The sequence below is a fragment of the Branchiostoma lanceolatum genome, chromosome 4, assembly GCF_035083965.1.
Source record: "Branchiostoma lanceolatum isolate klBraLanc5 chromosome 4, klBraLanc5.hap2, whole genome shotgun sequence".
NCBI classification, from domain to species: Eukaryota; Metazoa; Chordata; class Leptocardii; order Amphioxiformes; family Branchiostomatidae; genus Branchiostoma; species Branchiostoma lanceolatum.
Genome location: NC_089725.1, coordinates 28045341 through 28059212, shown reverse-complemented (window position 1 = coordinate 28059212; position 13872 = coordinate 28045341). Strand labels below are relative to the sequence as shown.

The 13872-nt window shown below is 41.6% G+C and overlaps 2 protein-coding genes across 3 annotated transcripts; one reads left to right on the top strand and one right to left on the bottom strand.

The window, feature by feature from the left end:
* Positions 1–322: 322 nt before the first annotated feature.
* On the bottom strand, positions 323–11108 carry LOC136433828 (regulator of microtubule dynamics protein 2-like). Of its 2 annotated transcripts, none has more exons than XM_066426365.1 (10): positions 10607–11108; positions 7889–8063; positions 6134–6236; positions 5649–5709; positions 4547–4622; positions 3972–4049; positions 2739–2837; positions 1927–1980; positions 1623–1703; positions 323–1458 (listed from the first exon to the last, which is right to left on the bottom strand). In XM_066426365.1, exons 1-10 carry the CDS (start codon positions 10948–10950, stop codon positions 1402–1404), a joined length of 1128 nt encoding a protein of 375 aa, XP_066282462.1. In that variant the 5' UTR covers positions 10951–11108; the 3' UTR covers positions 323–1401. The 2 variants fall into 2 exon arrangements, with proteins under 2 accessions (XP_066282462.1, XP_066282464.1); XM_066426367.1 differs by lacking the exon at positions 10607–11108 and adding an exon at positions 9016–9404.
* A 70-nt stretch (positions 11109–11178) lies between these two features.
* LOC136433832 (GTP cyclohydrolase 1 feedback regulatory protein-like) lies at positions 11179–13627 on the top strand. Its single transcript, XM_066426372.1, has 3 exons — positions 11179–11337; positions 11774–11868; positions 12488–13627. The coding sequence occupies exons 1-3, from the start codon at positions 11302–11304 to the stop codon at positions 12708–12710; spliced, it is 354 nt and encodes a 117-aa protein (XP_066282469.1). The 5' UTR covers positions 11179–11301; the 3' UTR covers positions 12711–13627.
* Positions 13628–13872: the final 245 nt, after the last annotated feature.

Below are 13872 nucleotides of genomic sequence, written 5' to 3'. Positions count from 1 at the left end.
GAATCTGAATTCTGGGAATCTCCCAGAATCTCCCAGAATTCTGTAAATCTGAGCCAGAATTCTGTAAATCTGGGCCGGAATTCTGGAAATTTCTGGGAATCTGTTCTGAGAATCTTAGCCAGAATTCTGCCTCCGATGTTTTCTATGGTCCTTTTTGGAGGCTTTGAAGCGGGTATCTCACTGGACTGCGCCAGATTGCACCAGGATATTGCGACAATATCTTATATGACATCTTGTCTGAGATCTTGAATGTTGTTCCAGTAGAAAATGACCAGTATCTGGAGGAACCTGGGGTAAACATCACACAGTGGAGAGACTAATGTCGTCCTTAACAACTTCGTTTTATTCATCTTACACACACTGAATATGGCAAGTACTTTTGGGTGTTCAGTTTGAAAACAATGTACCTTTGTACAACAACATCTCTGAATATACACGTGTCTCAGTTTGTAGCTCTACTTCACACTAATAAGGTCTAGACTGGAATGTGTACAACTCAGATTTTAACACATCACTAATATTCAATTTGGTTGATAGATAACCTCTGGTACTGCATTTCAAGTTAAATATATTTGTTACAATTTGGCAACGATCTTTAATTTTCAAACACAAGTTACGTGGCATCATTTAAAATTTCAGAAGCAACAATTTCAGTCACTGCCTTTTCTTATTCACACTTAATCAAAAGTGCTAGATCTAAGTCTCTATAATCATCTGGATATTTTTTTTCTCATGAGTAAAACACAACATTATTCAGTAATATTTCTGCAGGTACATTTGCCTGTACTGTGCAAATGACTTAACACACAACACAGACAAAATACTACATTTTTGTGCTACTGTGCTCCAGTTACTCCTGCACTCCTTTATCAGAATGAAATCAATCACAAGAAATTATCTGTTCTAGTTCATGTCAAATAACTTTTGCCCCATGTGTCTGGAAGATAGTAACAGCTCCTGTACTCATGGCAAGAAACAGCATGTTCGTCCTCCAAATCTTGATATTGATTTTTTGCCCCTCAATGTGACATGTTTACTCTATACATAGATGCTACAAGAACAGTCATTTGTTACAGTCACAGTTTTTACCAAATCTACTCCAGTTGCTGCACAGGTTCAATGATTGTGTGCCCTGGATACAATTTCCATACCTTATATAAAGTGTGCACATTCTCTAAGGGAGTGTGTGGGGAGGGGGGCATTTTACAGGAGTTACACAAGCCACAGGAATGAGAAGGTCATGTGAAGGTCATGTCCAGCCCAGCTGATATGACATGACGGGGGGGGGGGGAGGCTACTGTAGCAGGAGGGGGTGTGGGGGTGTGTGTTGCCATGGCAGAAGAAAAGGAAGGTGGAAGAAGAAGGGGTGGGAGATACCATGGCAGAGGATGGGGGACGGGGCTACCAGGGCTTGTATTTCTGTAGCAGCTTTGTCACCTCTGTCTGGGTGGTACGGTCCTAGGGAGGAGAGGAAAAAAGACAGATAGGTATGGTCAGTATAAAACCTCTTGAGCCACACAAAATAAACAAAAAATCATAAAAATCCATTAAATTTCAGTTGTTTTGTTCCCAAACCAAAGAAGCATTATCATAATCTCAGTTGGAAATAAAAAGTTTTGTACCTCCTCATCATTGATGGGTTGCTGCAGTGCCTTTTCTAACCACAAGGTAGCATTGCAGTAGTCACTATTCTGGATGTAGCACTGAAATAAGAGCAAGAAAATATTTCATAAATCTTCAATGGAAAAATGTTTTTTAAGTAATATATAAGTTACAGTGCTTATATAATCTTTATAGAATGCTTCTTACCATAATCCCAACAATGACCATTAACATCTTTATACATTTCTAGTTACAAAGTCTACTTTCACAAAAACGCTTGTGAATGAAAGAGACTAAACATTGCTGGTATCAGTGAATACCTACCTTGGCAATGTAGAGGGAGTTTGCCTTGTAGAAACCTGGCTCTAGGCTCTCAGCCTGTATAAAAAACACTGGTGTCATCTTCATACATGAATATAACAGAATGGGGAAACGTTTACAACGTGGCATGGTTGATATCATGACTCAGAAACAACAGATTACCAGACTGAGTGCTGTAGAGATTTTATATGCTATTTCTGTATTCAAAGTAAAGCGCTCACCAACAAGCTTTCGATTAGACTGTCAAATTGTGATCATACATATCGATAAAGTCAAATCTTCTTTCAAATATATGCTAACAGCTAAACATTCCCACCCTTCACATAACACATCGCCAAGAATTGCTACAGACACAGGAAGGAGACGTGCAGCCCTATGTGCATGATACCTTACCTTACCTCACTTTACATCTACTGTATATATGAATGTTAGTTCATCTGTGACAGTAATCAACATTATAAAGACTTGATGCACTATTTCCATACACAAAGTTCTCAAGTTGAAAGGACCAGTTACTGACGTTCCACTTCTGTTCAAGTCACGTGACACAGGCTTTGGGTCATTTCAAATTGAGAAGGTTTAGAGGACTGGCTAAAAGCTTACCTTTGTGTTCGGAAATAGCATTTGAAGACTTTATGATACACTGTATTCTTTATAGCCTGATTAAATCGTGCTTATAGCAGCCACCCGTAACAGGTCAGCCTCTAGAAGGGCCATTACAGCCCCGGACAGCTGGAGTTTGGGTTACACAGCCTATATTCTTTACATCTCTGAGTGTCCTTGATTATCATAATCAGGTAATTGTCACCGCCCACCTCCAGAAAGTGCTCCAATGCCTCGTCCACGGAGGAGTTTGGCGGAGCAGCAAACAGTGCAGACGCCACTTTTCTCTCCACCCAACTCAACATGGTGACCTGGAAGGGTAACACAATTCAACTCTCTGCTGCCTCATGTGATGATCTGAACGAAAACACCGTCATCCCACAAATCACCATCATACCATCATGTCAGGGTTAGAAAGTACATGTAAGTGTTATGCCCATATGGTACAAGTTAACTCTGTTCTATCTAAATACCAGTACACGTATAATTGGTATAAATGTACATGTATTTATCATATTCAATTGAAAGTTCATCGGTGGCGGAAATTTACCTTGTAGAGATTTCATACGCTATTTCCCTACACAAAGTAAAGCGCTAATACCAACGACATGAACAAGCTTTCAATCTGCCCCCTGATCCTTCTTTAGTTGGAATGATCCAGAGCCTATGTCACATGACCTGAATGGAAGTTTGACCTCACCAATGGGTCAAAGGTCGTGCTCCTGGTCATTTCAAGTTGAGAAGGATCATGGATCTGATTGAAAGCTTATTGACAGGCGCTTTACTTTATGTAAAGAAATATCATTAACAAATCTCTACCATGTACTATTCATTCAACAACGTGGTTAGCCTTTAACAGATTCTGTCTGGTGTAGTGTGAGTGCAAAAAGGTGAGGGTACTTCTGGGGTTTTGCTGGCATCTGATCATGAAAATATCAACTTGCAAATATGTGCAGCATAAACTAAATGAATCTAAGATTCGAAACTTGTCTTGCAGTAAAAAGTCCATTTGGTGTTCTGAGAAACCCCAAAGTATCCTCTGGGTTGCGTTACCTTCTGTCACACATAAGAAGGCATGGCAAACAGAAAAGACAAAAGTGTCGTGAGATTTTTCACCCGTTACAAAATAACAAAATCCATTTGCAAATAAACTGAAGTAAACTGAGAAATAACAAAAGAATGTGTTACCTTAAATCAACTGATGCATTAGTACAGAAATAGACAGAATCCAACAGCTAGAGAAGTCTACGCTTGATGAAATGTTATGGTAAGATGGGAGTACGAAGGCATATTTACAAAGGGCAATTCAGAAAATCATAAAAACACATTCAGAAAATTTGTTATTTAAAGTCAGGAACATGACCTGATATCACTCTAAACATCAGAATACAACTTCAAAGAGAGACAGAGAATGGTAGGAAACCATGGCAACAGGAAATGTTTACCTCGTAACACCACCTCCCTAACAGATGATGAACCGTGGCGTCCGTGGGTCGCAGCTCCAGCGCTCTCTCGATGTGTTCCTGGAGAGGAAAGTCTATGAGTCAATTCCAAATTTCTCAGCTCTTAATAATTGTTAAATAATCATTATTGTATCATTCACTTATTGCTTTAGTTTGGACAGTTGCGATGATCCATTGAGTTGGTTGGCTGGCTGGTCAATACATTAGCAGAATCTCATGGAAGCTCATCTTTGTTGGCAGTAATCATGATACAATGCTAAACTTTCTTCAAACACTCAGGTATTCACGGATCAAATTTTCATCATTGATCCTGAAGGCGACAGTGGTCGTTGAAAATTTGATCCGTGAATACCTTGGTGTTGGAAGAAAGTTTAGCATTGTATTACATTAGCAGATTCATGATGACTGCACACAATTCTACCTAAGTATATAGTGATGACAAAGCCAGATGCTCTGTGACTGCCTACCTAAAGACAGTGTAACATGCACAGCCAATACATGATAGATTATCAGCCAAATATTCAGCAAATGCACTACAAGTTCATTCCTGCATTCACCTTGAACTTGTACCCGTCCTTGATCTTGTCCTGTACTGACAGGAACTCACTGCAGGACCCCACAGCGATGGCAAACCTGAACAACAACAGGACAGCAAGGACAGAATGACAGCTCATCAGTAGTAGTAGTAGTAGTATCCAGTATTAGATTATACTGCTGCAGGGTTCCCTGACGCAGGGGTTGGCAGCAGTCAGCCAAGTCTTCACACAGCGCCTCCAATGCGGCTCTGTCCAGCGGGTCCACGTTGGTGAGGCCGCATTCTGTAATGTCCTTCTTAACACACTCAATCCAGGATTTCTTTGGTCTACCACGACCTCTGTAGCCGGGTAATTGCAGTTTTGTGATAGTGTTCATGCAGTGTTGATAGATAACATTTTGTGGAGTGTAACAAGTCATTGTTTTCATGTGGTCAATACTGTATACTGTAAATGCAGAAATGTTTGTGGTGGCTGTTTGTTTGCGGTTTTCGAGGTGAACTCTTTACAGCGAATTTAGAACCAACGCAAAAAGCTGTTCCATTGAGGTGATCGTAGCACTACTATTGTTTCAAACGCGAACTCAAAACCAATGTGGACACTCCATTTTCTCCCAACCGCAAAGTTAAATCCCTACGAATATTTCTGCATGTACATTCTCCTCTGCAATAAGGACCACGTTCGGGTCTTGTTGCCTGCAAGATTGTTACTGAATAAAAAACACTGAACCATTTTGTAAATAGTGTTCAGATGTGATTCCCCATTGCTGAACAGCCTTCTCAGATCGACTATTCTGAACAGGCCAGCACAGGCAAAGCCGTACAGCCTGATTAGCAAATGAAACACAGGCCAGGTCTGATTCCCCAGGTTGGCTGTGCCGTATGCTGCATGCTGATTGGTCAGAATGATGGGTCACACAGATTCACTGGTGTTCAAAGGGAGCTTCGGTTACGGAACGAGTCAGACTTGAAAGCTTGCAATAGATTCTGAAATGGGACTATACATTATTACAACAATGCCCCTAGTACTACCAACTAGTTTACTTCTATGTTTTACACAATGAGAAGGCTTAGCAGATTCTAAGATACAAGCAACCAAAAGAACATGCAAAGAAAAGCTGACCTACCATTTATGAGCATCGGCACTGTTTGCATCAACAGCCAAGGCTACCTCAGCCAGACCTTTGGCTGAAATACAGGAACAACAACGGACCAGGAATCAATGTTGGAGTAGTACATGCATTGCTGCACAAATATGGCAAAACAAGTAGACAAAACAGGTTTTGGGACCTACATGTATTCACAATAGAATGGATTGTTCTATCAGTATGCTATTTTCATTTCTATATATGTGTTTTGATACCTAATTTTTATCAATGCCTATATGGATTGCTGAAAATAATTTAAAACCCTACATGAATGCATTCCCTAGAGACATCGTTTTGAGGTAGCACTTGGTATTCAAATTTGTGCTGCAAAAGAAAGGCCTTTCCTCCTTTGGGTATATGAAAGGCAACATATAGGGCAAGGTTGTTCAAAATAAACTTGCTGATTTGATCACAGAAAACAGCCATTTTTTTCTGAATTTGCTCTAAGCTCAGGCAAACTTCACCTTGGAAACAGAGATCCTGTCTTTTCTGTGGGTCTTCTTCCCCGTCAAACTTGGCCATCATGGACCGCGAGAGTCTCCACAGAACTTCAGCACTGCCACTGTGCTGCAGAACACATACGGAAAACCTTTAAGGGAAGGCTGTAAAGATTAAATTCCTAATTCCCTTTGGTTTTCGGAATCACCAGCAAAAGTTCTTCATGGGCTACGCGTAAAAAGAGAGGTGTACAGTGGTACCGGTGATTGTATGATGTGACCACTTTTTGTGCCTCTGGCAACTACCTGTAGCCCCCACTTTGTATATTGCACAATCAGCTTTTTATTCGCCCGCATACATTGTATTTGCCAATGATAGAAATCACTCTGAAGAAAAGGTGAACTGTGGAAATTTCTGTGTTGGAAATTACAGTTCAACTTTGCTTCAGAATATTTCAAATAATCTTACTGGATTCAAGGTACAATTGTTACATTTGGAAGCCCACTAATTATCCCCATTCTATTCTGTCAAAACATCAAAAATTCTAATATAAGACATGATAAGTCAAATTGACCTAAATTGGCCAGAAAGATAACTAAAAATAAGAATTATTAAAAATAAAACATCACATCTATTCCCTGAACACCCTGGGGACTTAGCCCAATAACAGCAACAATAACCAATGACTAGGACCTCAATAACAAGCTGCAGTAGTAGCGAATGGGTTATTAGGTAATGCCAAACAGTTTCCTTGGGTCTCAGACATTTCTACAGTGTAAGTATGGAAATCCTAGCAAGAGCACAATGTGAAAACAGACAGCTGGGAGGAAATCTCAAATCTTACTATATTCACTCTCCAAAAGTGCAAGAATCACATCTGACTGTACTTGTCTTCTAGTTTAGCAGTTTATTTTCAAATCCATGAACCAAGAAATTGAATTGCTGTGACTTTTGTTGCTATTATATGTATTGCTATGGTGAATACAATCTGGCAATTTTTGAAAAACTATACAACAATGGTAGCTTTTAAAGCACTTAGCAATTTCATCTTTGTTACAGTAGATGTAGAATAGGTTATATACTTGATCAGGTGCTGGGAATCAATGTTATAGCACACAGTATTACACTAATCCCAGACACAGGGCCAACTAACACAAAACTTCATCTAAACAGACAGCATGGACAGGTACAGAATAGCAAAATACTTCCAGACGCTTCTTTGAATGCATGACAACACACGCATCAAAGGGCAAGTGGATCCTAAACCCATCAGATCTCATTGTCTCCACTTTGCATGGTTCTGGTATGTGATCCACTGCTTCATAATGTAAGAATGAGCTCAATCAGTGCCAATCAGTACCAAGAGAAAGCCTTTTACAACAGTTGCAGGGAGCTTCTGCCAAAAAAGGCAATTTTGAGATGCTTCTTGTTCCTGACCTTGGTGCTGAAAAGTGGTTGATTGTGACTGAGTTCAACCCTTGGTTCAATGGAAAGTCTGAAACAGTCCGCTTGTTTAAGTTGTTAACACTGTTATTCCTCCCATATGGTCACACAACATTAACATCATGGATGCAATCCTTAAGAGATTCTCAATCTGATGAAACAGTGCAAGAATGCTTCTCCTGCTGGGATATAAGCTTCAGAAAATAAGTGAATAAAGAACTATATAATGTAGTGATTTTGTCTTTGGCAAATTCAGATTTTTTCAAAGCAATTGTGACCAAGAAACATCTAAATGTACTTAAGTCTACCTTTCCTCTGACACTGGTGATTTTGCGTACCTTCTCCTTGAGCTGCACCAGCATGGTGTAGGCCTCCTCCTTGTTCTGCAGGCTGCCATTGTGGAGGGTGTCGACGCGCACCAGGCTGGCCTCCAGCTCTGACAGCTGCAGCGCGCCCTTGTCAAACGTCACCGCAACAGCATCAGTCGCGTCGGTATCAGGCGGGGTCATATACCTGGGGAAGGTGAAAGGTCAGAGGGGTCAAAAGAGGTCATGTACCTGGGGAAAGTGAAAGATCAGAGGTGTCAAATGGGGTCATGTGCCAGGGGAAGGTGAAAGGTCAAAGGTGTCAAATGGGGTCATGTACATTACTGGGAAAAAGGTGAAAGGTTAAGGATATCAGATGGAATAATGTACCCAGGAAAGGTGTCAAATGGGGTCATGTGCCTGCAAATAGCGGTCATGAAAGGTGAAGAATATAAGATGGCAGCCTTGTTGGTAGGATAACACAGTAGACAGTAACGACTGAAAGTTTACTGTTTAAACCAAGAATCCAGGTTTGTAGAGAAAAAGGAAGCATACTTCCTACAAGAACTAATTTGGAATGAAATTATACAATGTAATTTAGAGACCGCTTCATGAGATATCTTTTAACAACACTTGGGAGCTAGAAATGTAGGGCCAAGGTGTGTCAAGTCATTTGATCAGTTGCCATATGGAGACATATTTGGTTTCATGCTGGAACCGGTATACTGGATCACTCACATACAGATACAGATGCATCAGAAATAGGGAAGTTTAACATCTAGCAAACCTAAAAAAGAAATTCCAGAAGATGAACCTTACAAACAACATTACCATTTCCAAAGGTATTCTAACATGTAACTCCTACACATGGATCAAGAGGTATAACTCTATATGTATATGGAGAATAGCTGAAACTAGTAGACATTGCCATGTTGCTGATCCTGTACAGGTTTGCAACAAAGCCCCAAAAGTGCACATGCAATTTTGCTGACTACCCAGCTGGCCATACTCCAGTTCACCATCACATATTGAATGGAAGAACTCATCTGGGACACATCAATAGTGGCCTTTTCCCCCTCTAATCAATGAGTTACACGGTGTACAAAAAAATACTACAGACAGTATGGCACCAAAACATCAGTTTGGAACCTATGACTCACCGCATAGCCTGCGAAAACGCACTGTTGATGGCATTCCCCATTGCTGAACACAGACGCACAACACACAGTTTTCTCACATTGACTATTCTGAACAGCCCAGCACAGGCAAAGCCGTACAGCCTGATTAGCAAATGAAACACAGGCCAGGTCTGATTCCCCAGATTGGCTGTGCCATATGCTGCATGCTGATTGGTCAGAATTTGTGTCACACAGACTCATTGGTGTTCAAAGGGAGCCTCGGTTACGGAATGAGTCAGATTTAAAAGCTTGCTCCACAGATTCTGCAGCAAGTCAGACAACCCTATGACTCAGTTCAGACAAATTGGGAACTTTAACCTCTCTACTGCTGATTTGTGCTGTAATCAATGCAAATTTGATGCTTGGATGACCCAACGGCAGGGAGAAGGTTAAAGTCTATAGTACCAACTTGTGTGCATAAGGTTCTGCTGAATTTGGTCCAAAAAGATGATATTTTGTCTATATCTATGCTGCTTGGCCTTTCAGAGAGACTGTATTAAACAAAAGTCTGCATATCATTTCCTACCAGACTGTAGAAACTTGACTTCATGGATAACACTCACGGAAGCTGATGCAAAAGTGCAACTGTGAGAAAGTCTAGATTTTTTTGCAATGAGATGTTTTACAGTAATATCACTCTTTTTTCCAGAGCCTTTTCATTACAGATGCTGCATATATTCTGCAGTTTACGGTAGTTGTCTAATAGCTTCTGGGAGACTTCTTGATTAAGTTTAAGGCTTGGAGTCATGTGTTGTTGACTTAGTCTTTAAAAAAAGCCATTTGTCAAGCTGTCCCCTAATCTAGATCTGCCTACCTCAGGCCCTTACTACTGGTCCTCTTTATGGCATAGAACACCCTAGTCAAGGCTGCCGTTTCCTCTAACAGTCTGCGTGCAACAAAACAGAGACAGTCTCTTCTGGCTTCTGGCCCTGTACTGTGGAAGCTAGGCGATGAACACTGAAACTTTTTAGATTTCCCTAACTTCTTGTTTTCTGGGCTAATCAGTTTTTCGAATACAAAGTAGAAGCGAAAGAGAAAACAATGTTTAGGTCATAAGCTGTGATAAAGGTATAACAGGAACAATGAGGTTGTTCATGAGGTTGTTCACGAGTACGCATGTGCAGGTTCAAAGGTGAAGGACCCTGCCTTTTAAACAGCTCTTCTTGGCCATTGTTTGATTTGCATAACAATGCCCAGATAGGTCTTGTTTATTTCTCTGGGGCTTCACATTTGACACTATAAATTAGTATAATTCATTCATTCATTTATATTAGTATTATTACTCACAATACATGTCACTGCACACACGTACACACCTTATAAAAGGGGGTGATGAAAACGACTTCTAGATAATGTTTATCCAATTGTTAAACTTCTAGCTATGTTACTAGGTGAATCTCCATATTTCATCTTATGAATTTATATCATCCGTTTGCCGAGAGGAGATATGAACGCTCTGTCAAACAACCAACACATTTTGCGTGGCTGTGGAGTTCCCTAAGTACCCTTGAGGTGTATAACATGTGGTTAGTACAGTTGGACTGGAAGTGAAGTGGTGAGATAGTACACGCACCCTCCATCATCATCCTCATCATCCCCACTTGTCACGGACATGTACTCGGACGCGCTCGTCACCGAGGCGTAGCCGGAGTTCTCTCGGGCGCGCCTCCGCCTCCCTCCCGACGATGAAGACGCCAGTCTGTCCCGCAGCCCCACCACCTCCTCCTTCAGCTTCTCCACGGTGTCCTGCAGCATGGCCAGGTCCCTGACGGTGGCGGGCCGCTCGCGTAAGGCGTGCGGGGGGTTGGTTCTCATCCTGGCGAGGTAGGAGAAAACCATGGCCGACCCTGCGCCCACCAACACGCCCACCCCCACCGCCGCAAGCGTCTTTTTATCCACTTCCACGCCGAACGGCATCTTTCCGACCCGTCCCACAGATCCCTTCAAATCTCAGCAGCGTTAGGAACCCTCCAACTCGCACATTTCTCCCCAAATCGGCGTCTGAAGGACAGAAACGAAACAAAACATGTCCCGAAACCTTTTCCTGCGCACAGACTGCTTCACATCAGGTGAGCCAAGGACAAAGGTCAACGGAAACGCCCCTCTCCACCAATCAGAGCGCGGGTTGGAGGAATTACTTCCGGTGTGACGTCATGAACGCGAAATTGTTACAAACACTCGAGAAGTCCTTGGGGAAGACATCAGCGAGCTGAGAAGTACGACCAAGACGTTTCGCAGCTCCAAACGCAGTTGGAAGTGCAAAGCACCATGCCGTACCTGCTCATCAGCACGCAGATTCGAATGGTAACAAAAAGAGTACAATTTAGGCCAACTAGATACAACATGTGCTTGTCATATATGTGCAGGTATGCCCTTCAAGGATCTTCAAGGGGGCGTATATGTAATACAATTTATAGCTTCCTTTAACTTCGCAATCAAATCCCAGTCATGTTGATTAGTTACACAACAATTGGCTAAATCTCAGGACAAGGTTACTACATGTAGTAGCTTGCTATAAGGTAAAAGTGGACAAATATATGTGTGCTTGCATGAGGAAAGAACTTTACAAGATCTTACAACAGAGTCAGCTTTAATACCTACATTGTATGTGGCTGAGAGACTGTCATTCTCATATAGGGCTGTTTCATATAGTAGGGTTGATGTGAATTAGGCTTTTATCATGGTCAATATTGATCAAAGGAGGCCATATGTATGTATGAGGATACCTTTGGTTTTGCAGGAGTGTGGTCCCACCATTGTAGGGGATGTGGAGTCAGACAAGGACTTGATGGAGTATCTGGGGGCGACTCTGCAGCAGATGCTGGGAAACAACTTGTAAGTACCGGCCTGGGCTGCACGCTGCTAGTAGCCTGACTAAATCATGCTCCTAGCGACCAGCCCGACAGTTACCGCCGCCTACAGGGGAGGGGTGGTCATTAACCTCTGCCAGCGAGAGATGTTGTAAACACAGGCTACCAGGTCTGCTAGTTTGGAAAGTTGAAGCAAGGAGGTTCAATTGATACCATTAATGCCTGTACATCGTATGAATTCCACCTCCTTGTAGTTGGAAAAAATAGTCGGCAGACCATAGGGTAATTTGATGTAACCTTAGATTGATCTTCTCACTGGTGGGAATGATCCCAGCACAATAAGCGGTACGTAAACTGTCTTTTAGCTGGTTGACATGTTGTAAACTGTGCATGTACAAGGTCAGAGGTGAAAGCCCCTATTACTTGTAAACAGTCCTGGTTTAGACCATGCGTTATACTGATACATTTCCAGACATGTTTTGTTCGTGCGTCCTTCAACTTTGACATATTACCCACAATTCACCATATCAGTCATGCGCAGTTCATACCGTGAACCAGCTTATTGCTTGTGTGCATGGTCCAGGTGTTCCTGTCTATGAACTGAAAGGTCGAGAGTTTTAATCCCAGCTCTTGTCGTTTCACAGCAAAGAGTGGCGGACGCCCAAGTCTCCCCGCGTGGTGCTGGACCTGCTGGAGAAGCGTGGCTGGCGGGTGGTGGGGATGACGGGGATCGGGCAGACCTGCGCCTGGACGTTACACAAGGCACTCGCGCAGCAGAAGAAGCAGGGAAACGGTCACCAAGAGAAGGCAGCAGCCACCAACGGGGAGGCTGCACCACAGAAACTGTCCGATATGGACTTGTCATGACAGCGCTACTACTGACTACCTTTAATATTGCAGTATCATGTATTGTAAATCCTTTAGTATCAAATCATGAAGTATGCAGCATAAGTTTGGCTCTGGGAAAGCTTTGTTGATCATGTATTGGGAAAACTATTTATTTCTCTATTAAGTCTCCTTCCATAGGTAATTGCACGTAACAACATTGTGGCATATGAAAATTTCATGTGTGTATTCTTTTATATTTGAGAAGTTACAGTGCATTCATAGCATACTGTTGGCATTCTGTTTTTCAACATTGGTGCAAAACGAGAGCATTTCCCTGCATGGGATTGATTCATAGCAATTTTTTTTAGCTCATCAGAACAGAGACAGCTGATCCGTGATGATTTGTTGGCTAGAAAGTAAGCAAACGTGCCATATCACACCTTATGTATAAGCCAGACTAAGCAAATAGTCCAGGTATACCATCATGGTGAAGTGGACGTAATTATACCTAGGTGATCCCAATGTCAAAACATTTCAGTCAACAAAGGGCAGCTTGAGGAAGTCTTTCCATTAAGGGAAGAAGCTTTACTTGGTAGGTGGTTGAGCAGGTTAAGGATAGAAGAAATTGATGAAATTATTGGTAGCACTATATATGCTAGGCTTTTTTGATGCTGGGATTTTATAGTGATGTATTTTTCCATAGTATAGAAATTTGAGAGGAGGACCATGAGATTGAGAGATAAAATACCTTTATTAATATTAGCATACCTTACATGTTATACGAAACGCCTAGAAAGAGCCTAACACAAAATCTATTGTGTACAAGACTTGTCATATATATTATGAGCAGTACAGATGGGCTAAAGTCTCAAGTTTCATATGGTATTATTAACCCATATATTGGGATACATGTACATCATAAACAGAAGAGGAAAAATAAATTGGTTTGTCTTTTTTCACTTGTCTTTGGATTCTTCTTTACATGAAAAGATTGGGGAGATTAAAAAGGTTGGCAATTTCCAGAGCTTCAGTTCTGGTTAAAAATTCTACTACAAAACAAACTACAGAACTGAAACAACTAAGGTCTGCTAATGCTAAGATCTGACGTTGCTCCTGTGTCAAACGTTTATTTCCTTGCCCTCTTCCTTTTCCTCTTGAGGTGTATAACATGTGGTTAGTACAGTTGGACTGGAAGTGAAGT